We start from the raw sequence: 27,585 nt of genomic DNA on the forward strand, positions 1-27,585 counted from the left end.
GACTTGGCTCTTCTTCTGTCCAGATGAGCTTTAAGTACGGATCAGTGGTTTTTCTATTGATGCATGATAAATGTCAGTTCAAATAGATAAGTACACTTTTTTTAAAGCAAAGGAATTGCTGCATTACTGCAGTGAGGAAGAAATGTATACTCATAAATTACTGCTCTATTTGAATTTACTTTTAATGTTTTCATATTGCATTCAAATACAAATGTCAGTTTGTAATTTTTATTTTCTTTAATTTCAGATTTGGCTGGAACCTATGAAACCTGTTATTAAACAAGTACGGAGTAAGTAGTTTTAAAAAAGGAAGTTTTCCTTAATTTGCATCTGCTTTATGTGGGTTGCTTTCACAATTATTACTTGATTTACTGGTTATGCTTCCCTGAAAATTGTACTTGGTAGGGGTGATAGTGGTTCCTGTTTGGGCATGCAAACCTGACGTTTTTAATATGTAGTATGGAGTGGGTGGAATGGAAACTTAATGAAGGTATGATTCTTTCTCTGTGATAAATATCTAGATAGATTGGGTCAGCTGGTGTTATGTTTAAGTGAAACATGACATTTGCCATTTCTGAGCTTTTGTAAGTTGTGTTGTCTTACGGTGGAAAGAAAAAGGAGTATTCTGGCTTATTGTACCCGTTGCACGGGAGGAGGTAGCATCTGCAGTTGTGAGATCCTGTCTGAGAGCTGACGCACCTTTCAGAAGGGCTACAAAAAGCTGCATTCAGGGCTTGCTGACATGCAGGGAGTTTCAGCGGGGTGGTATTTCCATCTCATTCTCAAAAACTCTCTCGATGTGCTCAGGAACAGCTTTGCTAAGAGAGCAGAGGTAGAGATCTCCCACCTGGTGGATGGCTGCAGCTTCAGAGTTCCCTTTGCTTCGGTTGTGAAATTTGTTTCTGCTCCTTGGCCAGGAGGATATTGCAGTAGTGATGCCATCTTTGCTTTATGCTACTCTAAAAAGTAATGTGAAGTGCACTCTAAAGGCTAAAAATAATTGAAGAATACAATATGCTAGTTCTTCTGATGTTGAAAGATTAGATCAAACTTTTTTTCCTTTAGAACAGGGTTAAGCTGTTTGCTTGTTTTCTGTTTCTGATTGTAAAGGCTTTGTGGAAGAGCAAGGATCAGGAGGGTGTGGTGGATTCCTACTCCATTTCAAAATCTTAATTGAAAAATGTTGAAAATCAGTGCTGGGGGATAGTTTTTAGTTACTCTTCTGCCTAAAGCTTATTGCCAGAAAATAAAAAAAATCACAAATTCTGGCTAGATTTTTTGACTTTAAGGTCATGGTTTTAACTTTTACCAACATTGTTTTTTAAGCAGAAGAGCCAAATCAGCTATAAAAGAAGGCTTCCTTAGGAAGAAGCTTATAAAAGAAGGCTTCCTTAGGAAGCCTTTCACGCTCTGTTCCCCCCCCCCCCCCCCCCCCATTGTTGGAGTGCCATATTTTTATATACTCCATGCAGTTACTCTTGGTTTGTTTTTCCAGTGCTCCTGGCTATAAGGTATTATGTTTTAGTCAAAAGATCTGGTGGACCACAGGTCTGTGGTGCTGCTTGGTTACTCCTTCTACATCCTCTTCTATACCATATAAATTGGCGAAGCTTGGTCTTAGACCATAGACTGATGGCTGTGTTCCCTGATGGTACATATATTGTTCTTAAATCGTCTAAAACAATGGGGATGTGCTAAAATTTATGGCTGCTCTGCTGCTTGGTGATCTACCACCCATGTTATGTTGCCAGTGACACCGAAAGATTTCTTTTAAAATTTTTTTAATCTTAATCTGTAGGAGACACCAGTCAGTTGTCTGGCACATGTTCAAGTTCTGAAATAAATTTTAAATTTGTAAAGTTTTGATAGCTTGGATGAGAGCTCTTTTTTTTTTTCTTTTTATGCTAGTTGAATCCCTTCCTGGCATTCTGCTGTTTTTAAAATTGAAATGAGATAGGACTGTAGAAAGCCTTGAAAATGTTTACAAAACGTTAATTGCATGTATAGTAATTTAAGCTGTTCTTTCATTGAATCCAGTAGCTGACATGATTGCACAGGAACATCTTCCTAAAACTTCCCTTTGACAGTACAGCTGAATACAAAGCCTTAAGAGGAGAATTAATTTAACTACTTGGTAATGTGGACATTTCAGGAGTAAGGGACTAAGCAAGCTGCAATAGCGGAAAGATATTTACTTCTGACCATACAGCTATGCAAGGCTAGCCACATCTGCTGTGGCTTCAGCCTCTATGCTCCCCAGCCATGCTGGGGCTGCCTTTCCCCGGTGCCCCTCTGCCTGGGCTTGCTGCAGGCGTGGGTAGCAGCTGGGTGCAGGTGGGCTAGCCTGGCAGTGATGCACACAAAGGCAGTCTGCTCCTTTCTGTTTGCCCTTGCTCTGTGTGCGGCTGCTGGGTGTTTCCCAAGGGAAAAGTGAAATTCTGGAAGAATGAGATGTGGTGAGTTTGCTCATGTTGTTAAGAAATGCCTGAACTTGGCATTGATGGATGATCTTTTCCTATATTCTCACTTTAAGAAGTTTTGTTGAGGTTCTTTTTTGTTGTTTTTTGGGGGGGTTGAATGATTTTTTGGAATTTAATGATTTTGGAGTTAACTGTGTAACTTTTAGTCCAGCAGTAGGGGAATGTTAGATGTTATCATGGGCTTTAAGGTAATACAGCTCAAACCTGTTAGTTTATGTTGATGTTGATTGCTGTGTAGCTGTAGGTGTGCAGTTCTGAGTCTTTGACATGCTATCTAAAACAAAAGCTCTAGATTATTAACATTTACTTCAAATTAGTCTTGGCTTATGATCTATTCTGAGATATATAGAACTTTGTGTTGTATGATGAGGATTTTATTTTTCATTAATTTCAAATGAATGCAGTCAGTTTTAATACCGAACCACTCCAGAAGGCAAGGAGTTTAGATCCAAATTTTCGCCTTCCTAACAGGTGCACAATATCAGGTTGGCATTTGGATACCTTCTCTGAGGTGTTGCCAGTTTTATATAGTGTTGTGTTCACCATACCCACGTGGGTAGTTTTTCCCAGCTTCTTTTTTTTGTTTGTTTTTGTTCTAGGTTTTGCTTAGATTTGGCCTCTTAAAATAAATTCTGCATCTTGGTTAAGACTGGGCTAGTGTTTCTTTTCCTAATTAGAATGGGACTTATTCATAGAGGAAAGGTGAGATTAAAAAAACAAAAAGAGGAGGAGTTGTGCTACAGAAGCAAATATGCAGTATTATGTTTTTAATTTTTAATATTTACTGTCATTTGATGTAAGTGATGCTCAAAACACTGCCAAAATTGCTCCCTCAGCAATACTAGTATATGTATAGGGTGTTATTTCCAGCCTCCTTTCATTTCTAGATACTACACTGTAATTAGAATGTGGATTTTTTTTTTTTTTTTTTTTTTGTTCACCAAAGCTTTGGTAATTCTGGTATCAGAGGCTGGGAGCTGCTTTTCTGACAGCTGTGATAGTCTGAGAGTTAGTTCTCCCAGTTACTTGGCAGAAAGCAAAGTTTGTTATTCTGCTGTTAGCAAACGAAAGGGTGAGTGAGTGAGTGGAGGAACATTTGGCGTATGGGAATCAGGTATTCCGGACAGAAGAAATCAGTGTACTTTGGGGTTGATGGGGTTAAATTGGACTTTGTCAAGCTTTAAGAGATCTTGGTGTTTAAAATAAATTAAAGCAGGCTGGCTTGTGCTTACCAACATGCTCAAACAAATTTTTTTTTTTTTTTTTTTGGCTAAGCTTCCTTTGAAACGGCAGCAGCATGCAGAGTCCTGGGGTGGATGGGGCTGGAAGGCACCTCTGGAGGTCATGCGTAAGCAGGGCTGGCTTTGAGGTTCAGTCGGGTCATGAAATACGTGGATATGCTGCCCATAGCACCCAGAGGAGAAGAGTCTAGCAAGAAGAGGGGTTGCAGTTTTTACCTTCCCAGGTCTTCCTCTGCCTTCTAGAGGGGGGTCCATCTTTCCTCAGTTTGCCCTGCCTTTCTCTGGCTCAGCACACTCAAGGCAGACTGTCCTCGCTCCTCGTGGGAAGGTGCACAGTGGGGACAGGTCTCGGTCTGTCTCAGTTGGGTGTAGATGCTGTCGGTGGAGCATGGGGCTACGGTAGATGAGCGGCGGTCCTCTTGTACGGGGGATGCTGCAAATGTGAGATGGATGCTCAGTAGGCTTCTGTAAGCATAGGTTGGCTACTGCTCTGACTGCCTGCAAAATACTCAGCCTTTTCTGCTTTAAGACAGGAAAAAAAGCAGCAGAACGGTGGTGCCCAGTTGTGGCATGGTAAGCAATTCTGGTCCCCTGTAATATTTCTCTGAAAATATTGGTGAAACAGGGAAATGTGGGCATCGAGTCAGCTGGTTCAGCAGACTGAGTCCTGATGCTGAAATTGTTAACGCAGTTCAGTTGCAGTTGGATTTTTTGTTGTAAAATGTTACACAGAGTGTTATGGACTATTCCAAATAGTTACGTAGGATTCTGTTTAGATTTAAACGTTAAATTAGTTTTCTCCCTGTTGTCGAGATTGACAAGAACAGTGTTAAAATTGGGAAGAAATGGGTATTAACGGGCATGCTGGGAGCAGGCTGCAAACACACTTTTATCTCTGTGGGGAGCCAGCTGGTTCCGGCTTGTGGATTCAGTTCATTGACAACTCTGATGGTGGCAGTTGGTGTTGGGAGAGCCTGTGGGATGTGTCTCCACCCTCTTCCCCTTCTGGGAACCTCTCACTGGGTCATTTGTAATACTTTTGTATCCAGTCAAGCAGTTACTTTGGGGTATTATAGCTTTCATGTTGCGCAAAACTATTTTTATAGCATTCAGACTGCAGACTTGCCTTGGAAGTAGTATAGACAGTTCCTCTGCAAACTTACCTGCTTGTATCTCCGTTGACATGGACAATCTATACCCCATAGGCCCACTATAGTTAGCTGGCAAGCCGAAAGCTGGCTAGGCTTTGTGTGCGTTGTATTTCTCTGCATGTTGGAAAACATAATATGCATGTGCTTATGAAGAACAAGGGTTTTTTTGTGAAATGACTCATTTTTCTTATAGGACCAAAGACTACAATGCTTCGTCTAGCTGTAAAGTTTTTCCCTCCAGACCCGGGTCAGTTGCAAGAGGAATATACTAGGTAAAGTATTTTTCGATAAATTTGATTTGCATTACCTACTGAAATAAAAAGAATGTCGGAGTAGGAGGGCATTGTGTCTGTTTCCAAACAAAACTTACATTGAAGATGAGCAAAAGAGCACTTTTTGTTAGTGTAACGGTTTTAGCAGACACATGTTGGCAGATGAATGTTATCAGAAAAAACATTTTTCAAAACAGAAAACAGTGCAGGTTACGGCTTGCCAAACATCATGGTGTCAAAAGAGACAGGGTATAGAGGAAATACTAAAATTTATGAACAGTACCTGTATAAAATAATCAGTACATATTTTAATAAATGATTTATCATTTAAACTTCAGAAGTCCATGCTTTAAGTATTCTACAACTAGCAAACACGCTTTACTGTTCAAGTTTTTTACCAATGCTCATCATGGGTCGCTTCTGCTGATTGCTAACTGATTTTTGGTAAATTAAGCTGACCTATCCACTTGCTAGCACCTGGGAATGTGGTTTGAAGCCTATGCCTGTAACAAGGACATTATCCAAGATTTTAGTGTTTAAAGATCTCATTTAGTGCTTTTCCCAGTTTTACTACTATTAATTGGAATTCCTTTGAGAGATCCGCAGAGGTTCCTTATTATCCTTCAGACTTATTTTAGAGCAAACCAGCATGGTAACTGCTGTGATGCGATGTGCTTGTCTCTTATAATGAATAATGCTATCTAAATATTTCCTTTGCTCCCCATTTTCTTATGTTAATTGCTGTTTCTTGTAGGAATTTCATTAGGAATACAGCTTTTTGGAGCAGGAACTGTATTTTTGTCTATTTATGGAGTACTTATCATGGAAGTCTGGTCTGTGCTTAGAGTGTCTAGGTATTTCATAATGCTGTTAATGATACGTACACGTTATTGTGAGTCTGTTGAAGAAACCAAGATAGCTCAGTCAGATACGCAGAAAACAGCATACTTTACATAGTCTTTAATACATACCTACAGTACTTTAAAATTTTTTACCTTTTATTATCTTTTGGCTCAAGAATGTGTTACATAATGTTTTAAAATTAATTCTTTTAAAAAAAATTACTGTTTTCTTTCAGGTTGTAATTCAGTAAAGAATATCGATCAGTCTGTCAGTTCAAAGGTTTATAGTAATAAGTTGTTACCTATTTACTGGAGTCCTTATTGCACCTTCTTTCAAGTAAAAAAGAAAGCAGGAAAGACTTGCCAGCATTACGTTCATAAAAATGTATTAAAATTGGTTTAGGTTACTAAGTCAGTCCTTATCAGCACACTTTCAAGGCTGCCATGTTTGTCTTCTATCCTTGTATGTTTTGCAGGCAGCTTGTCACTTACACAAAACTGTTACACAGAAATCTATTCCTCTTTAACAACTGATTTGGGAAATACTTTAGTTAAATGAGTGTAGTGGTTTAAGAAAACAAAATTTAATTTCTTGCTGTCTTTGTAGGTTGCTAACATTACAGTCCTGGAAAATACAACCACTGAGTAAATTAATTGAGTGCTAGCAGAAACACTCATTGTTTTTCCTAATAAGATACTAGGATCAGTGATGTTCTCCCATCTTTGTTGTAATAGATAAAGTCACTTGAACTATTCATTAAGTTTCTTTCCAGCTAAAAACTACAGCTGCTGTTACTTCACAGATCAAACTTGTTAAAAGTGTGGTTTTTCTTCTGCTTCATTCCTCCTGTGTGTTCATTTATGATGATAAATTGCACTGGATTAGTCACAGGTTGTCTGGTTTGATTTGACCATCTGTGGTAGCAAGGCTTCTGTGTTACCTTGTTCTTGGAGAGAGGAAGAATTAGGAGATGCTAGTTTTATGAAGGACTGCTCAGTTGTTTTAACATTCTTTCATGTGTCAAGGTGGTACTTGTAACTCTTTCTTAGGTACCTGTTTGCATTGCAAATCAAGAGAGACTTGGCAGAGGAACGACTGACCTGCAGTGACAACACGGCCGCTCTTCTGGTCTCTCACCTTCTGCAATGTGAGTATCTCAACTGTGGTGACATCGGGTGATGTTGCCATTGCTAACCCAAGTTATAGCGTACAGAAGCTTTTGGTAACGAAAAGCATTTTCCATCTCACAGTATTTCCTTCTGTACATGCAGTAAACCCGTTGATAACACTGGATTATCATCAGGGCTAGCTGTGGTGAGGAACAGCTGGTGCTTATGTATGAGATAACTTTGGCTTTGTGGAGACTATACGAAACCAAACCCTTTGCGTGTTGTCTGTTTTCCCTGGTCTGCAAACAGGGTCACTAGCACTCCTCATCTTCCAGACAGCTGCTCCCATCTGCCTCTGTGCTTCCTTGGCTTCATTTCTCAATTTCCCTGTGGCTGGGGGGGGAGATAAGTGTATAGACTGGGCTGAAATAAAACTAGAACAAGTTCAACAGTATGGCTGTCAGCAGCTTTCATCCTTGCTGGGATTGCAAATGGAAATGGGAAGCAATTGGTTTGGAAGCTCTCCATGTTGCTGCTCGCTCAGTCTGTATGTGCCTAAAGACCTAAAAATGTGGCCTTTAAGATGAGTAGGTTGAAAACCTTGAATGGGTTCAGACACCAAATCAGCTCGAGCAGCAGCCAAATCACAGAGTGTTTACAAATCTGTAACCTGAGCTGCAGAAATGGGTTTTTGTGCCTCATTGCTGGCTTGAAACAAAAGCTATTAAATGATACTTCTTCACATGTTCACTGCTAAATAGTTATTAGTTATATAATTCTGCATTATAATATAATAATACAATTATAATAATATTAGTTATGGTGATTTTATTGGAAAAGCAAATCCATCTTGTGTGTGTGCCATCAGTGAGTGACACAATTAAAATTTGCTCATGATTTTCCAGCAGTGCAGTGTGGAGCTGGTGAGCAAATCTCAGCATCTGGCCTTGCTTAGATTGATTCTACCTTACTAGAAAATTAGAAGTGAGAAAGAGTATGATTATTTTTAACACAAATTTCTTTTTAAAAGTGCCTTTCAATTTTTTTTTTTTCTTGTTGTTTCATATGCTGGCTTGATTTTAAACAGGATATTGCTGTGTTCTTTTTAAGAACAGCTGCCTTGGATGAGATTATTAATTCATTTAATCCAGTCTCCTTTCTCTGACAGTAGTTGATAGCAGATGCTATGGGGAAGCCCTCAGAAATGGAGCAAGCATATGGTGATACTTCCTTTGCTGCATCCATCCAGTGATCTTTGCATGTGGCCCTTCTAAGTCAAAGATTGACTCTGCATCTCTTTGTTTGGTTGCCCTTGATGAACTTTGTTTCCATGCATTTGTCTAACTTTTGAATTTGCTTATATTTTTGGCATCCTCCCATGAAAATGAGCTTCACAGCTTAGTTTTGGGGAGGTTTGTAGGATAACTTATATCCTTTTGTCCTTTTAAAAGTTTTGCATTTTAATTTAATATTGTAACTTCATATTTTACTATCAGAAAAAGTAAATAATTTTTAAAAAAAACGTGATTATTCAACTTTGTAATTTTTATATACATCTGCTGGATGTTCTGCCTGCCTCATGCTTTTCTTTTCCAAGCTAAAGACTTCTGGTCTTTTCTGTCTTATCAGATGGAAGCTGTTCTGCACTTCTTGCTTCATGCTTTCTTCTTCTGTAAATCTCTTCCTAAATCCACAGCATCATTTCTGAAAGGTGTGAATATGTGAAGGGGAGACCAAAACTCAAGATGTAGGCGCTGTGGGGATTTATAGTCACATAACACTGCTTTCTCTTTTTGCTATGTATTTATTTTTGGACAATTCCTAAAATTAAATTTGCCCTCTTCCCAAGTAGGCTTGTCCATAACTATTTTACATATATTTAGAAAAATTAAGTTGAAATGTCCCGGTTTGGTATGAGCTATCTGTAAGGAATAAATGTTTAGACCACCTCACAGGACTTCTACAAGTCTCACATCTTTGACTGTAAAGAAGTCTAAGTTTTCAAAATGTTGTTCAAATACTGCTATAATCCCCAGGAAGTCTGCTTGGGATAAATGTGAGGTTTTTGTAAAATGAAGCTGGATACAAAGCATAATGCACAAATTTGAAGCACTTAAAGGAAAATACATTCTGGCTTTTGGGGTCTCTGAAATTCTTACCAAGTATTTTCTGCCATTGTTCCTTTTGCATTTTTTCCTTCTTATTCTAACATTGTTTTGTTTTCTGTAATAGCCGAAATAGGGGATTTTGATGAATCAGAGGATCGAGAACACCTTAAAACAAACCAGTATTTGCCAAACCAGGAAAGAATTGAAGGAAAGATTCTGGAGTTCCACAGGAAGCATGTGTAAGTGAGGATTAATGTATACTGCTAATGTATACTCCTGGGGAGCAGATGGACTCTCATGGTGGAGGTTGAGCATGCTGTGCGATAAGATGATGTTAAGATTGTGTAAGTTAAACACCATTTACATCTAGCAAGAACAGTTGGATGCAGCAATAGTTACATAGTAAGGACAGAGTTGTTGGGCAGTAGTTTTTCTCAAGGGATTTTCTTCAGTGCACCTCTAATAACATACCAAAGAAAGCTATCATGAGCTTGTAATAATGGTTTTAGGCAAATCGTTCTTCAGAATTTCCAGTCTACAAAGTTTACGTTCAGCTTGCTATCAAATGCATAGGTCTTGTTTTTATTTAAATAATTAGAAATCAATTGCATTGTACTCATTCTGAACTCATTAAGCATAAAGGAGATGGAGAAGGATGGAGGGAGTGGGGTAGAAATAACTTTCATCAGAATTTATGCAATACCTTATCTCAAAGCTGGAGTATTTTTGAAATAAGTAAAGTTTATTAGGGACAAAGAAACTATTTGCCACAAATATAAAATTAATTCCAACATGCAGTCAGGAACTGCAGAAACGAGTGCTTTGTTATTTGAAATGCCCACTGCTCCCACCGTGCGCATTCAGTGTACAGTAAGATTGTGTGTTTTATGGTCTAATCTGGCTGGTCTTAAAATGTGAAGATCTGCTTGGTATGTGCAGTGTAAAATATTTTGATAAGAAGATTTGGAGCAGACAGTCAACATGGTGCTTATGAAAGAGAAGTCAACCTACGGGGAGGATCTGTTGTGACCAAAATACTACGGGGAAGATCAGGGTTTGCATTGCATGATCTGTATTTGCCACAGCTTTGTTCGTATAGGCTTTTAAACACACAATGTTGATATTGCTGAGAAATTCCAGACCATTACGTGCCATAATGGTCCTAATCTTGCTTGTGCAGTTCTCAGAGCTGACAGGTTAAATCAAGATGAGGTGTTTGATAAAATGGTGATAGAGGTAGACCCATAGGTCTTTCTTTTCTGTAATTTTTGAGACCTTGCATATTAGGATTTAGCAATTTGAAGTGCTTTTATTTGTTGTGAATATCCACACCACAGTTCATTGTGCATGGTTATGTGTTATAATTCAAATACTATATTAGAAATTTAAATTTTCCTTTCACTCTGTGTGGGTCAACTTGGGCATTATTGTCGACTGACTTTCTTTGAAGACAGAACAAGGAGATTTTTCAGGGCAGCGTCTGTGTTTAAGGCTAAGACACATCCTGTATTATTAGAAAATCAGTTCCTGAGAATTTCAGTATTTAACTATTTGCTTTTTACGATGACTCATTTTCAGTTGTACTGAAATTAGTGGTACTGATGGAACTTCAGCTTTGTTGATTCTTGATGAAATCAGGTGTTTGTTACTTTTTTGCTGCTTTTGAACCTTTGAGGTGCATGTGGAAATGATGAAGGAACAAACTAAATGTTGTTTTGAAGCAATTTGAAGTAATTTTGAAGTAAATTAAAATGTATGCTAGGATTTTTCACCTTGGGAGAAGGTAACTGCGTGAGGGAAACCATTAATTGCACAGAATATTTCATTATTTTTCTCATGTCAAAAGAAAAGTGCTGAAACAATTAGGCAGTAACTTCAAAGCAAATTAAAAGAAACAGAGGAACATCCTTTTCATACAACTCGTAACAACATTGTGAAGCTTACTGCTGCAAGATGCTGTGGACTCTAAAGCTACAAATGGCTTAATGAAAGGGTTTGATGACATCATGCAGTATAGGCTGATGGCTTTCAAATTTGAGATGAAATGTGTGATTTTGTAGTTCTGGGATAAGTACATCCAGACCATGCACAGAACAGCCCTTTGTTAATCATGTGCCTAGATCTGACTGGGTTGCTTCTGCTGGTGGGGAATTTTCTTGGTTTACTTTTCTTGATGGAAAGGTCGTGACTGTCTTCTGAGTGAGTCAGGGACTGGTAATTTTATTAATTGGGTTTGAGCTTTTTTCAAACAAGTTACTTCTAATCATTCTTTACAGTAAGGAAAGTTTGTATTCTTGCTTGTCAGGGAGAAGTCAGAGGAAGGTTAATAAGAAAAGATTCCTTGCTTCATAAGTGTACTTTTCATTAGTTTAATGAGAATTGCATCTAATACAGCCATATTATTAAAATCATTGCAAATCTTATTTAGAAGTGTATGCTCAAACCATGGTAAGATTAAAAGCTGAGGTGTGTGGTTAGGAAGGGTTCCAATGGAAGGTTAGTGATACCTGAGTACCCTGAATGTGTGTTTTAAATCCCCATGTGCCTTTGGAAAAATTTTTGTTAGAGATGTAATTTTGGAAGCACTGCAATCCTAAAAATAGCTGTGACTTCCTTACATGTCTCTTCTCTCTTCCCTTACCCAGGGAGTATTGGCCACCCTTTTCCATTTTTAGTCGGAGTTGTGAAGGTCCCATGTTTTCTCAGAGTTTAGACAAATTTTTCCTCATTTCTGTTCCAAAGAGCAAGCAGGAGCATGAGCCTTGGGCGTTTGTCTCCTTCGTGGCGATGCGCAGTGTGGTTAAATGGACAAAATGCTTCTCTCTCTCATCATCCTTGCATGTCATATTTTTATCTTTGTGTTTTATTTTCATTTTTTATTTCCTTCTGTTGACCTTATTATTCCCCACTTACCTGTAGCAGACTGATGTTTTCTTCCACTGATGACTGCTTTTGACAGAGACCTCTCATATAAACAGCCTCCAGGAAAAGAAGCCCATTTCTGGCAGGATGTCTCATCTCCAGATTGCTACTGCATCATCTTCTTCCTGCCTCAGTTTTCCTTCTTTACAGCCCTTGCTTTGCCTTGAATATACTTACTCATACACCAGTTTACAGGGGGTTTCTCTGTCACGTCAAGCTGGGAGCATCGATTTGCCTTTCTCGGGCTGGAGTTGCAGCAGGACGCCTTCTGGTGCCATGCATGAGTTGGGGGAGCAGGAGTTTGTGTATGCCTTTGCAGAGGGTGCTCAGTCTCTTTGGATGACACTATGGAGTGTCTCTTCACATCAGAAAGTTGCGGTTTGATTTTTTTTTTTTTTTCATTGCTTCACTGTAGCTATTAGAAGTGGTAGAACATAAAGCCGAATAAAACAGAATCTGTGTATTAATCCATTCTGTATCAAAAGAAGAGAAAATATTTTGAGAATGTTGTATTCAGAAAGATGGGAATTGAAAGCTTATTTTCTATTAAATATCCTTTATTTTTTTCTTTCACTTTTACAAATACTTTCTTTTACTTTCACAAATATAGAAATATTGTTTTTATATTTAAATTTGCAAATGTAGTAACAGTAAACAGGATGAGTTATATTTTTGGTACAGCACATTACTTAGTTGCTTCAGCAAGAGCCTGAATTAACTTTACTTATTTTATTTCTGTAGTTTATTAAAAAAAAACAACTTTATATTTTGAAGATGGTGTATTTGTGGTGGTGCAGTTAAATCCTAGCACCCCAGACACTCAAAATGCAATGTTTACAGCCTTCCTGCAAGTAGTGTGAGTAGAATACTTGCTGCAGGGTGAGTGTAGTCCAGAATTAAACATAACATAATTTGCTTGCCTTCAGATGGCTGTGGTTTTTTTGTTTGTGTGTACATACATAAACCAGGAAAGAAAGAGAAGATTTGATACATTTATAGTGGCATTTACTGTTATCCCTCATGTCTTTTCACAACTTGTTAGCCTAGTTGTCCATGATTTAAATTCTTTAAACTGTTTGTAAATTAGAAAAACTATAACATTAGGTTGCTATGTAGTCTAAACAATTTCTACACATGCAGCATTTTGACACTTCATCGTTGAAATTCTATATTAATCACTGGTTTTAAATGCTCTGTAAATCGCCTGACATTTAACAGCATTTATTTTGAATCCATTGCCCTGATTGCCATGTGAATATTGTAACACACCACCAATATTTGTCTAGATGGATGTATGAAAGGAACCTTTACACTAAAACCTGTTGCATTGACAGCAGTTTTTGCTGGAAAATACTTGTAATAGATAGTCTGTTGTCCATTGACCTGGAGAAGATTAAGTAGATTTATCTGCTTAATGGATGAACAAAATTAGACCAGATTGTTTTCAGGCTGGTCTGTGCAGCTTAGTCTGCAGCAAACAGCTGAGGGTAATTACTCTGAAACTGCTTCTCATTTGTAACTGTTTGTGGTGCAGTGTGAGCTGCCCAGCATCGCTCCCGGCTTTCCCCACTCAAAGCTCTTCCTTTGGTAGGTACAGGCAGGTTGTGTGCATGAGAACACTCTTAAAATTGTTTTGGTTTTTTTTGTTTATTCTTTCTGTGATGCGCTATGCTTTGGATCATATCTAATGGAACATAAAATAACTGCCGGTGGTTCTGCATCAGTTTTACTGGACTGTTTATGAAGAATTTTTAGTACTACATAGCTCCAATTTTCTAGTTGCCATTTTAAACAAATATTTGTTTCCTTTCCCTTCCAACCCCCTTTCCCAACCTCCGGCAACCTTAGCATCGTCAGCATCCTCTTTAAAAGACAAAGCACCACTTTCATTCTTAATGTCGCTGTATTCAGAAGAATTATAGCAGGAATTAGTGTGGGTGGGAGTTACACGCAGTGCTCTTGGAGTGTAACTCAGGAGGCTGTGGCCAAAATTAATATTTATGATCTACCTTTTTTGTCTTGTATGTGTTTAATAAACAGGAACCATGGTACTTCAGCTATTTTGATGCAGTTAAGGAATCTATGGAAGAAATGCTAGTAACACTTAATGCCAGTATAGCAACACTTGTTCCAGCATTACTCGTTTCAGTAAGGGGAAGAGAAATCTTTTTTCCAGAGTAAGCTCTTAGACATAACTAGTACATGTGGTGTTAACACTGGTAGAAGGGCAACTGCAAGACTCTTTATGTAGTTTGGCATTTCTTTTTCCATTTGAAATCAGATTTTTTCTTCCTCTGTGTTTGTTCTTTACAATACCTTTATACATACATGGTCATGTAATATTGACATTTGGATAAGGTTGAAATATGGACTGAACTTGTAAAGTTAGGAACTTCACTGAATCCCTGCTTTTTCCAGTTGGCAAGAAAGTTTTTGGGTTTCCTGTTGTAGTGTTTTAGATCCCCCCCCCCCCCCCGCCCCCAGAATGAATAAGGCAATAGAAAACTGTTGAAATCCTATCGTCAAATGTATGTGCATTCAGGCTTACTTTCTCAGTGCATTTTTGTGTTATGTGTGTGTTTAGTCTAAGGAGCATTTTACTAAGAATCAAAGCAGCATTGTTTCTTCTGACAACTTCCATTTTTAAAATGTTAGCATACTAAATAAGTTTGATAATTGCACTCTGAATTTTAGAGACAGTTCCTATATGCAGTTAATATGTATTGTCATCATCCTTGTTTCTGATAAATTCAAATGTAATAATCATTTACTTTAATATTCTCTTTATATTTAAAAGAAATGTATATGGAACAAAAAAGCTGTTTAATCTAAAACAGGACTATGGGCAGGTAGAAGGAGGTATTTTTAAGGAGCATACCTAGAAAGGCAAGTTAGGGTAGCAGGAGAATTTATTTAGGACCAATGTTGTGGTTGGCACTACATAGTACACAAAAATAGGTCATGCTACAAATAGTTTATCATCTGTTTTAATGAAATAAAATACAGATTTATGGGAAGAAAGGCCATTTCTTGGAAAAGAGGATTTTTAAAATTTGTCTTTGTGTGTGCAGGAATCTAATCTGGTTTCAGCACTAGTTGGTGTAAATAGAATAATAATAAATTTTTTTCCCCTGTCTGTCTTCCTTGTACATTTACATTTATCCTAGCGAACTTGCACATTGCAAGAACAATTCCATCAATGCACTAGTGTAGGTGGCTTGTGTGGCGCTTGCTTGGAAGTAATGTAATATTTATTATTTTTAATCATTTTCAGCAGGGGTGCAGGGGTCATTTTATACAGCTGTGGCTGAAGCAGCCTCACTGGTCCCAGTGCCCCGGCAGGTTCTGTGCTGCTTGTGTTTCCGTGAAGTGAGCATAGGAGAGGGGTCTCCTGCCTTAGCTAGTTCCCTTGGACTGTATTTATGCCTAAATTGGGTGGTAGTGTTGCCTGGCAGTATGTTTTTAGTTCAGAGACTACCTTAGGCGACAGGCTTGTGTTTGTAATAAGGACTTTTTTACTTTGCAGTGTAATTGGGGCACATTCAGAAGCAAGAACTCCTTCATTTCCATGGCAGCATTTGCTTGTTCTTGGAGTATCCTAAACCCCCTGTCAAGACCCCCGAACTGATAGAGACAGTTTTGACTTGTAGGGAAAATGTCTCGTCAATACAAGTACCAGTGCTTCACTAGGTCATTTCAAGGCTTGTGAAAGTATATATTTCAGGGTCATCCATATTTTGGGGTCTTGGCCCTTGCATGTTTTGGTGGCATGAGTGCTCTGCACCGCTTTCTGTGTCCTGGGCAAGAGGCGTTTCAGGCACTGCACCTCTCCTGCTCTGTGGCTGCTGGCTCTTCTCTGCCCTGCCTCTGGTGATGAGCCTGGATGCACCGTCCATGGCCACCCCTCCTGTTCCTGAGAGCCAGCTGAAAAATGCACTATAATCCAGTAAACTCCCCCTCGTGGAGAATAAGGGGGGGGGGGGGGGGGGAGATAAAAAAAAAGAAGATACAGGACTGTTTTGTCATGCAGGAAAACAGAATGTCAGTTGTTTTGCTTCAGCAAACTTGCAGAGAAGTAAATGAAGGCAGAATCTGTGACTGGTGCATGCTAGAGCCTGTAATAGCCTGTATTGCTTGTTTGGACTTTGCGCACACTCAAAAAGGGGGTGCTCCATGTGTGTACATTGTCCTCCTGTTTTCAAAGTCATTTCAACAGCAGATGATAACTTCATTTTTAAAATCCTTCTCAGGATTCCTTGGCAAGGAGAAAATCATACAGCCAAAGACTGGGGGAATGCATTGCACCTGATAGTACTGGCGTAATAATTCTGATGTAGTCCTGAAACCCTGTCTGAAGTGGGTCATTCTGTTGGAGTATTTGCTTTGTTTCTGGCTGTGCAGCTCTTTCATCTCTCACTTTATAGCTGGTTAATATTAATGTGTATACAAGCAAGCAGGAGAAGGAGCATTGTGGATTGAATTCGGATTTGTTCAGCTTTATTGTTTCTGAACTGAAAAGGCTCTGAACTAGTTAGCATTTGTTTCAGTACCTCTATGGGATGCATTTTAGGTTGGTCATCTGCCGTTGCATATTGCTCCTATTACAAAAGTTTCAGTGTAACACTTAACTTGGTGTGAAACTGCCTAACTAGATGAGATAGAAAATTCTCATTTAGTGCCAGAGTTGACTTAAGCGCATTAGCCATGTTGGCAATATTGTAGAATCAGGTTGTTCTTAAAGCTTTATTTATTTTTCTTCCTCATTATAGGGGTCAAACTCCTGCTGAATCAGACTTCCAAGTGCTTGAAATTGCTCGGAAACTGGAAATGTATGGCATCAGATTTCACCTTGCATCTGACCGTGAGGGCACTAAAATTAATCTAGCTGTTTCACACATGGGTGTGCTGGTATTCCAGGTAAGGTGGGGAGGGCGGACTGGGTACGTGTGTCTGTCTTTCCATTAGCGCGTCTTGGGAGTAAGTCTCTTGTTTTAACTTTAGGTGGCTCTGATGATTTTAAAATTTAGCACATTTTTATGGTCAAGGGACTTTCATTTAAGCCCCGAAAATATTGTTTCGTGCAGTTTGTCCTTGTTGGTGCAGAGAGAAGAGCATCAAAACCAACAGTGACAGCGAAGTAGAAGGGTTTTTGTTGTCTGTTTGAAAGTTATGTATGTGTTCAGAGAAAATCATCAATTCATTTGGTACAGCCCTGGAACAGGTCTGTAATCCTGGAATTTTGGTTCAGTTTCCCTTGTTTTAATGCTACAGTGTACTTTTGCTGGGATAATGTTGCTCTTGGTGTATAGAAAGCTGTTTCATTGAAGTAATCGGACCAATTAGAATTACTTTTAGAATTAGAATTACTTTTGTTGTATTAAATAAGCTACTTGATGATCAGAGTTCTGTTTATGAAAGTGATCATACTATTTTCCTCACCCCAAAACACACAGGCAGCCAACCTACTGAAATATTTCCATTTGGGTACTCGTTTTCTATTCATTTTGTGACTTACCTGTTCTTTCATTACTGCGGGGCAGCTTCTCTTCGGAGGTGCATCAACCACTGCAGTCCTGCAATTCCTCTTGATCCTCCTCAGTGGCCTCAGCCCCTGAGGTTTCCATCATTTCAGCTCATTTGGGTCTTTCTCTTGAAGTACCATTTTTTGTCTCCCTTTGCTCATAGAGGGTGACAGGAGAATTGCTGTGGTAGTAAGTGCTGATGGGGTCCTTCCCCGAGGCTTTGGGAGTCAGTGGTATGGGGAGGGGAGGTCTGGTGTGGGGCAGCAGGTTGAAGTGAAGGTAGAGCCTAGTTTTAGCCAAATAAGCAGGCTTGTGAGCAAGAGAGGTTGGCAGGATTCCTCACATGTGTGGCAAGTACTCTTCAGTATATTGTACTGCCAAATTAGAAAAATTGACTTGGAGGAGTGTGTCTAGAGTTCTGTCTGGAGGAAAAGGAAAGCATCGAAATAAAACGAAACCCTCATCTTGTTCGTACCATAAAGTATCCTGAATGTTGATGGGGTTGAAGCATTCCTTTCCCATCTGGTTTTCATTCAGTTTTCTAGTGTCTTTGCAGAGACAGACAGACATCGCGCACTTGTAGCTATCCCTGTACTGAAAGATAAAATTGTTTAAGGGAATATTGTCACCAGAAATAAAAATCCAACAGAATGGGTTGGGGGGTGGTATGTGTGCACACACACGCGTATATATGCCTGCAACAGAATTTTGTTTGCTGCTCTTACTTCTGAAACTTCTGCCAACTTTTAACTGTTACCATTTTAATTCAGGGTAATACGAAAATCAATACCTTCAACTGGTCGAAGGTCCGTAAACTAAGCTTCAAGAGGAAAAGATTCCTTATTAAACTCCACCCAGAGGTCTGTGTAAGTTTTACTGTAATAATAGGCTGGTCAGTGTTGAAAAAAATACGTATACTTAATTTTATTATGGAAAATTCTAGAGTTTGTAATTTTATAAAACTACTTCAGTGGGGTAGGCCTGACTTCATCAGTCAAGTAAAAATCTTTCCTTTCTCACCTCATGTCCATCATCTTAGATTTTTAGGTTTTGTGTGTCAGCCTCAGCTTATCCTTGACATAAGCATACACATGTGTAAATGTAAGATAGGGAAAAAAAAAAAACCACCCAAGTATTTGGTGCATCCTGTCTCAGTACTTTAACTCTGAAAAAGTTACATTTAATATTTCCCTTGGATATAAGTGGAGGTTAACACTCTCATGAGCTCTCCAATCCATTATTGTCAAAATTAACTAAGGTAACTTAGTAATTGAAATAACTTAGTAATTGAAAGAAAACAAAAAACAGACTGCGCTGTGTTTGCCAGATTCAACCTCATAGACACCTGGGCCAAAGAGCATGGCATTGAGTGGGTGTATCATATGCCCTATCATGCACCAGCCTCTGGGAAAATTGAGCGATACAATGGACTGTTAAAGACTACATTGAGAGCAATGGGGGGTGGAACTTTCAAACATTGGGATACACATTTAGCAAAAGCCACCTGGTTAGTCAACACCAGAGGATCTGCCAATCGGGGTGGCCCTGCCCAGTCAGAATTTTTACATACTGTAGAAGGGGATAAAGTCCCTGTAGTGCACATAAAAAATATGTTAGGGAAGTGCTTTTTGGCTATAGCTCCTTAAAAGAACACTGTAGTGCACTGCTGATACAAACAGTGATTGCTTTATATGACTATTTCCTCCAGCTACTTGTTGAATATGTGCTGCTTGAATGAGTAATCTGGTAGAGAGTCCCTTGATTCAAATACGAATAACCTGATACACCTCAGGAAAGAATAGATGGCTGAGATTATATTGTTGGAGCTTAATTTTAAGGACTGTGTGATTACTCTTGCTACAGCCTTATCTTTTCTGTATGTCTGTATAGCAGAAGTATTATTTTTCGTGCTTGGCTGATTTACAGTAGATGTTTTTGATTGCAGATGTCATCAAAGTTGTTGCTTCCACACTGGATGACTAGATTACGTTCAACATACGCTTGTATTAAAATGGGGGGAAAAAATGTTTGGACATGCTACAGTTATGTGTATCAAGGAAAGCTGAAGCAGGACACACTGTCTGCATGTATAGTAATGTGTCTCACAAAGACACCCTCGGACATTTCATGTGATAACTGTACTCTGACATACACAATTTTTTCCAGTCTCCTCTAAATCTCAGGAAGTAAGACAAGCATCAGAACTTCTAAGGAAAAAGTATTTTAAAATCGCTACTATTTCACTTAAATATTTTAATTTCTTTCAAATTCCTAACTTTATGATCCAGATTTCTTAAGGTGGATTATATTGAGCATGTTTCTAAAGTCAAGTGCATTTTAAACACTTTTACAGTTTCAAGGTAAACAAATATTTTTGAAAGCTATTAAATAACTTAAACTGCATTCAGAATCACTTCCATTGCTTTAAGGCATATGAGAAGTGACTTAGCAAAATACTGCATCTCACTGGAGTTCAGCCTTTTTGTTGGCACTTTCCTTTTCTCCTCCATTGCCATTAGCTATTTAGCTTTTGTGTTTTGTTCTCAGGGCCCGTATCAAGATACGTTGGAGTTTCTTTTGGGAAGTAGGGATGAGTGTAAAAACTTCTGGAAAATCTGTGTTGAATATCACACATTCTTTAGGCTCTTTGATCAGCCAAAGCCAAAGGCTAAAGCAGTGTTCTTCACCAGAGGGTCATCATTCAGATACAGGTAGGGAGAAACAACAGATTTATTAAAGCTGAATTCCTTATATCTTAGAAAATGAGATCGAAAGGAAAAAGTATTCTAAAGCCATTCCATGTATAATTCTCATCCACTGCGTTTCATAATGTTTGTACTTTTGTGCTTTCGCAGTGGACGAACACAGAAGCAACTAGTGGATTATATTAAGGACAGTGGGATGAAGAAAACCCCATATGAAAGGTAAGTACAAATAATTTTGTAAAGTGAAATGTAGTTGAGACTTTCACAGTGCCCTTATTTCCTAAATTTCAGTCTTTCTAAATGATGCTTGGAGGCATGGTCATTTGCTGACTTTTTAGTTACTAAGGTCTACCTCAAATTTAAGGCAGCTGAACTAAATTTAGAAAAATTTATAATTTTGTGATGATGTAAAGGAGCTTAGGAAAGTTTCAGTATTGCATTTTAATGTCCGTGGATAATGTGTGACTTAGCCATCTAAAAGTTCAGTATGTTTTGAAGATTCACTGAAATTAGTGACGACTTGTCTGTATGTCACTGTAGCTATGCAACTAGCCAGTGGCAGAGCACATAATTGAACTTGGGATCTGCAAGTCTGAAACTGTGACCTTAAGTACTCATTCATTTCTAAACATATAAATAAATTAAGAATGTGCATTTTAATTATAGAATTGTCATTTACTTTGATATGAAACAATCCTGTCTACATATGGGAAACCCTTCATAGTCTTTAATCTGAAAGATTATAGGAATTTAACAGGAAATTTAAGAAATTTGCCTTAATCTACTATTAATAAATATTTTTAATGTCTTGGACTACAGTTGAGCTCTTTTCTGTATGAAAGATTGATTTTCTAGTAAATTATTGACATAGAATGAATCTAAGCACAAGTGTGATACAGGATACCACTTTTTGGGGTGTAACATATGTTTATGTGCCATAGATTATAGGGTTGACTGAATTATAAATTGTAAAATTGTTACAGATGAACTCACTCTGGTTTTGAAGCCATTCATTTGTAGATGTTTATACTGGTGACAAAGGAAGAAGTTAAACTAAGTGTGCTATTTAGTCTAGTCTTCTGCCCCGAGTTGCTCTTGAGTTCTCTTTCAGTGGTATGAATGATCTGGATCTAGCTTGATTCAATTTTCTGTATGTTTCTTACTTCTGCGTTGTTTAATTTACAATTCTTGTGACTTTTAAGATCTTGAACTAGTTATTAACAAAACATGATAAAATACAGCCTGAGATGTTTCTGTTGGCTACTAGAATGGAAGTAGCTGAATGGGGAAGGGAGAAGGCTGATTCATGGCTTGGAAACTCACAGGATGCTCTCTGTTCTGCAGGAGGCACAGCAAAGTCAGAGCGTCCACTCGCGCTTTGAACACCGACGTGCCAAAACAGGTCAGTTCTGCAGTACTCTTGATACTGTAGTCAGGGAAGCTGACAACTAGCTTTCCGAGATGATGGTGAAGGAAAGGTCATCTGAGTGAGCTGTTTGTCTGGAATCACTTTCACCGTTTGATCTTTGTCCCTGATGCGCAGTTTTTCTTGTTTTTGTGGGTAGTATCAGTTTTGGTAGTTGTAGACAGTGGAGACTAAAGTGAGTAATATTTTCCTTTTCGGAGTTCAGCTTAACTGAAAAGAAAATGTCATACTTTCTAGTATGTTGTTATTTCAGAGGATCGGTTTTTCTTCAGGTACTATCTAACTGCTTTCTGTGGAAGTGTTGAGTTCATTGTATAGATGCCTTCTTCAATCAGTGGCAAGAAACAAGTGTTTCACTGAATGCACTTGCTTTACCTGCAGGAGGTTAAGGAAACATCACAGGATTTCACTGTCATTGTTTTGTATTACTTTCCCTTATGGATGCTCTTTCAGCAGAGGCTATAAAATACATGGATTTAATTTTCCATCCAGTTACCAGAATTCAGGAAAAAAGGTCTTGCCTTTTACTGGGGCTGCTGGATCTGTTTCTGTATGCAATGTTTTGTTTGCTGTGAAGTGAGCTCTTTTGAAGCATGTATTCCTTCTGCATCAGGAACTGGGTGTTGTGTTTGTTTTTATATATTATAAAAATCTTTTCATCTGTTGTGTTTCTACTTTTTTTTTCCTCTTAGAGTGTCCCATTCACTGAGGGCTTGAGAACCCCAGGGTCTCCTGCCTCAGCAGCTGTCCCCTTCCACTCAGTTCACTCATCGGCCACTCCTACTCCTGTCCTGCCCATCTTTGCAGAAACCAGCCCTTCCTCTTTGGACCCCCGAGCGCCATACACAAGGATTCCAGAAAAAAACACTGCAGCGCCAGCAGAAGCAGCAGGGAGGAAACTGATGCAGCAGTCCGGATCTCCCGTGCTCCAAGGTGTTGGGTTTGGTAGTTTTGCAGGAAACTGTAACCCTGCTTGTCCTGTTGTTGAGAGTGGTTGTGGTGTAGATCTAGATGTAGAGAGGAGTAGTAGGGAGAGCAGGGTTGCTGTTTGTAAAAATGACAATGATGAGGATGACTTTACCACAGGTGTTTTTGTTGCTGAACAAGAGCATCAGCACGGCAGTCGGGGTGCCCCTCTTTTCACGTTGACAAATTCACAGTTACAGGTGTCAGAGGAATTTATTGATGATGACCCAGCAGAAATTTCCTTTTTTGCTGGGGGCTCTGAGGCATTTTCATATGTGTACAGTGGTTTAGAGTTAAAGGGCTCTGATTTCTCTAAACGTGTGTCAGAATCGCCTGGCTTAACTACAGGTGCCCTTCAGCAAAATCCAATCTCTTCTCAGTCAAGCCCTGACAGGTACTCAACTGAAGCAGTAGATATGAATATGGAAGATGAGTTTGAATTTGAAGAAGGGAGCGATTTCAATGGCAACGAGAGACCATCAGATACCTCAGAGCTGTTTGAGGTGAAGGCCCAAGCAAGCAGAATGCAAAGCCTCCTGAGCCCATCTGAAACAAGTTCGCTCATCAACAACCGCTCCGAGTGCAGCTCCCTCAATAATTTGCCGCTGAACGGTACGTCCTCCCTGCACGCGTACAGCTCCGCGAACCATTCGGAGGCCAGTTCCATGGTGAACTTCCCCGCCTACTCAGTCCGCTCCGAATCCAGCTCAGCCTTTCAGTTCACGGACATTATTGACCAGCTGGAACAGCTGAGCTATCCGCCTACCACCACAGAAGACTCCAGCAGCACAGACACGGACTCCTGGGACTCTGAAACTGCTGCGCCACTGGATGTAAACCTTTTCTTTAGTAACCCTTTTGCTCAAGCCACCGGTGATAACTTTGCTTTTGACTTTCAGAATAATTTAAAAAATCTCACCCAAGAAGACTGGACAGAGAAGGCACGTGTCAATTGATTGATTCTTGATTTTTGCGGTGGATCCCTCTATGCTGTTCAGACTTAGAAGTCAAAAGGATGTGATGTCAGTCACTTTAAGCAAGAAAACTAACCAGTGGCTGAATTTTAAATCACATAACGTAGTTGATTTTGTTAAAATTTTTTTTCACATACCTCTTCAGTTTCCCTCAAAGCATCCTAGCTTTGGTGTTGCATTATATGCATCACACTACATCCAGAATGTGTTATAAAAGGCTACCATGTTCGCAAAATACTGCATTTAGGAAAAACCACTGATTTCAGAGAAGTTAGGTATCATCAACTGGCTCATGCAGACATCATGAATTACAGTATATTGAAGGATTTCTTTGGCTATAAAAGTATCTATAAGAGTCTGATATAATACGCTGTTCCTCCAGCACCCTAATGCAACAGTCACTTTTGCATATGCTTGTTAACAGGCAGCGGCATCCAGTAAATTAGCTGTTTTTCTGTGCTGCAGTGAGAGTCCTTGTTTGGGTTTTTTTTTGTTTCCACAATCAAAAAATTAACAATCTTCAAATCAACTATGAAGGAAAGTTTTAAAATATCAACCTATGCAACATGTCTGCGGTATACTTTGGAGAGAAAATAACCTACGTGGTAGCTTAGAAGAGGGAATGTGTACACAATCAAGTGAAAATAGCAGTTGCCAAAACTTCTTGTGATGACAATCATTGTATTTTCTGACCTCAAAGTGCCTTCAGCAGCTCAGCAACAAACAAGTACACTTCTGCTTTGCAGCAGTTTGGAGATATATGCATAGACTATAAAAGCACTTAATCCCCATTGCATTTTGTCTCACCTTCTTTTTCTTTATTTAATCACTCTGCATAAAAATGCTTACAAAATAATTCATAAAAATGTCCTTTATCTGTGGAAGACAGGTGTTGGTAAACCTGGCGATAGCTTTAACTTCTTCTTTAAAATATGGGCTGTATTCAGAAAAATACCATAATCTTTCTGAGAAATTGAGATGTTAGGAGGAGTGAATACTGTAGCCAACAGTTAGAGCTTCACTGCTTTTACATATTTTTTTTAGTCAGGCAACTGAGGTGAGACTTGATCTGTAAGTTTGAAAGCTTAATTGAAAAGACAGTTACTGAACTGGTCACATCTAATTTAGCAACATTTATTGAGGTGAAACAGTAAAAGTTGTGAAATGTCCTTCCTGTCTGCCAACGTGATGGATTGGGGGGGAGTGAAATTCTGAGCTTCAGCTGGAAATAACATTTTTTTTAGAGTATTTTGCTTTTGTACAAGCAAGAATGTGTAATACATAACACCTAACCAAAACCTTGTAATGGAAAGCATCATCTCCTTCAGCCATTGGGATTTGGGGTTCCCCGTTGCCCAGCTCTCAGTCCTTTGCAGAGAGCGAGCAGTACTAGTACAATCAACACCTCCAAAGTAAGCAGTTTACAGTTACAAATATAACTTTATGCTCAATATTACTCATATCAGTTTTCTTAAATGTGGTCGTGATATATCGTTAAAAGACCTTCATTCTTTAATCAAATGTTTAAAAAACACTATTTCTCAAAATTCTGATAACTAAAACTTCAAGGGAATTCCTCTCAATTTATGCTAGAACACGAGGAGGTAAAACCTCTTCTAGTTTAGTTTTTTCCAAGATATGATTATTGTTCACAGCACTTGCTTTTATGTTGCGGTTACTGTGTTTGAGTGGAATCTCTGTTGTTCCACGAGAAACCTGTTGCCTTTGCCAGTGGCACAGAAAATCAAAGCACATTTAGTACAAAGTATTAGTTTGGACCTACAGGAATGTATAGCAGTTTGCTCTTTTTTTGTTTATAAATGCTATACGTTACTTTATTTTTTTTTTTTTTCTTCTGTTGAATGTGTGTTCTGGCTCTTTGTGTGACTTTATTCGTACCTGTGGAGATGATGTTGTGGATGTGTAATGTGACATTTCTAAATAGGCACTTGGAGGAGGTCTTCAGTTGTGTCCAAAGCTGGTACCTTTAACTATGTTTTTAGGTGGTTTGTCTGATTTCATTCCCACAGCTAACTACGTTATGTAACTTAAAAAAGAAAAAGAAAAACAGAAAAAAGGCAGAATTCTCTGCAAACTCTCTTACAAGTGGTAGTCAGGGACAAATATGTAGATAAACACCTAGAGAAAGGCTGTTAATTTCTTTGATCTTTAAAAAAAAGAATCAGGATTCACCTATTTACATATAACCATGTCTGCCTCCATTTCATGTTCTGTGCATCAGTCACAGGCATTCTCTCTAAATGTGTTAGAATTGCTTAATATGGGAATAAATCCAACTAAATTCTCTAGATTTTCAAAAGATCTTAGGAAAAAGCTGCCTGTATTTTCAATAAACACGCTTGGCAATCCTGAGGGAAGGCTTGCCAGTACATTTTCTTGCACTGCAGTTAGTTTGAAAAGGCGTCTTCAATGTTTCTTTTGTATTTTGCAACTATGCAGATCTTTTATTGGCAATTTTAAATCTCAGGGATTAAAAAAAAAAAAGTAATAAAGAATTTTAATGTAATGCCCCTTTTGTTTTCTAAAGGAATGGGAGTGACTAGGATCTCTGTCCTTTAGCTTAGAGCAAGATGTGTGGATCCACAGGTGAGGACAGGTTGGTGGGCTGGGGAGAGCTTTGACCTGGATATGGAGCTGTTCAGATGAAGGTTTTTGGTTATGGGTTTCACCAGGAACACTGAGCCTTCACATCATCTGACTCCCCTGTATACCTGGATTTGGGATGCTTGTGCAAAAACAATGCTGGTCAGCAACTACAAGCCGATATCCCCTGCTGGGATTGCACACTGCGGTGTACTTGCAGGTTGTGTGAGAGTTCAGTGCTGCTGCCTGTGTCCCTGCCACCTGCTAGTTATATCTTTGCTGTTGCTAATTGACAGCATATAGCTGCTGTGGTTTCTGTCTGGGCTTTTGTGATTTTTCAAAGCTATAGGGCTTCTGAGGGTATAGTTGCATGCTTAGCTCTGCTGTTTTATTCATGGTTTTCCAGATAGGCACAAAAGAGGATAAAATTTAGTTCGTAAGTAGAGTCTTTATTATAGCAAGAAAGCTGTGAGAAAAGGTTCTTTATCATTTCCTCCAGAGGGATAAGTTCACTTTCCAATAGAGATGGAGAGAAAAACAGACTGCCTTCAAGAGAACAGGATGGCTCAGTGCTTCACAGTGAACTCAAGCACCAATTGTGAGTTATTTTAGTGTAGCAGAGCCATGCCAGGCATCCTCTTCTCCCCCAGCTGTCTCTTGCAGTGGCAGATGATGAGAGAAGGAAGGGCTTTCTGTTCTCTGTCTGTATTGTTTGTCTTTGAGTAGCGTAAGGGAATTGCTGAACTTCAGTACAGTGTGGTTATGTCCTGAGTACCAGTGATGCTGCTAAGCTTTCAGTGTTACTCCTTAAGGTTTGTTTTGTTTTCTCTTTACAGTGTTGATACTACTAAAACTTAGTTCCCGGTACTGATTTCTGTTTCTTTCCTGAGCACACAAGTTTTCTTTTCATGAAGGTGAGTAGTATGCTGGCAGGTGGGGAGCTGGTGCCAGCCACCTAACTGAGAGAGCTGGGACCCTTGCGGACCCTGAGCAGCGAAAGCTGCTGTGGGAATCACGTGGCATGAGAAAGGGGGGAGATTACATAGGAAAAATAAGAAGATCTTTGTCGAGTGTCCCATGCATGCTCACCTTGAGAAGAAAGCATTTTGAGGAGCTGTGGTAGGAGCAGATGAAAGCCTAGGTGCAAACCTTCACTTGTCCATGGCAAGTGAGTGGTCATCCTCTCCTCCCCCTGACACTGTCACTTCTGCAGGTACGTTCTTTCACGTTTGCTTTCTGCCCCCATCTGTAGGAGGCTGGGG

The 27,585-nt window shown here is 39.0% G+C and overlaps 1 protein-coding gene across 8 annotated transcripts in view; it reads left to right on the plus strand.

Annotated features, from left to right (window-relative positions):
- FARP2 (FERM, ARH/RhoGEF and pleckstrin domain protein 2) overlaps positions 1-27,585 on the plus strand; it is an 80,888-nt gene that overhangs the window by 24,161 nt on the left and 29,142 nt on the right. For 7 of the 8 annotated variants that reach the window (XM_052802896.1, XM_052802894.1, XM_052802893.1 and 4 more), the window contains 10 exons: positions 248-290; positions 5,066-5,144; positions 7,037-7,134; positions 9,329-9,443; positions 16,896-17,043; positions 18,419-18,508; positions 20,196-20,359; positions 20,504-20,572; positions 21,698-21,755; positions 22,472-22,712. In XM_052802896.1, coding sequence (XP_052658856.1) covers positions 248-290; positions 5,066-5,144; positions 7,037-7,134; positions 9,329-9,443; positions 16,896-17,043; positions 18,419-18,508; positions 20,196-20,359; positions 20,504-20,572; positions 21,698-21,755; positions 22,472-22,712 — 1,105 coding nt within the window. The remainder of the gene's footprint in view (positions 1-247; positions 291-5,065; positions 5,145-7,036; positions 7,135-9,328; positions 9,444-16,895; positions 17,044-18,418; positions 18,509-20,195; positions 20,360-20,503; positions 20,573-21,697; positions 21,756-22,471; positions 22,713-27,585) is intronic. The other variant, XM_052802901.1, reaches the window with a different exon arrangement.

The sequence above is a fragment of the Harpia harpyja genome, chromosome 12 (assembly GCF_026419915.1).
Source record: "Harpia harpyja isolate bHarHar1 chromosome 12, bHarHar1 primary haplotype, whole genome shotgun sequence".
In the NCBI taxonomy this organism is placed as follows: Eukaryota; Metazoa; Chordata; class Aves; order Accipitriformes; family Accipitridae; genus Harpia; species Harpia harpyja.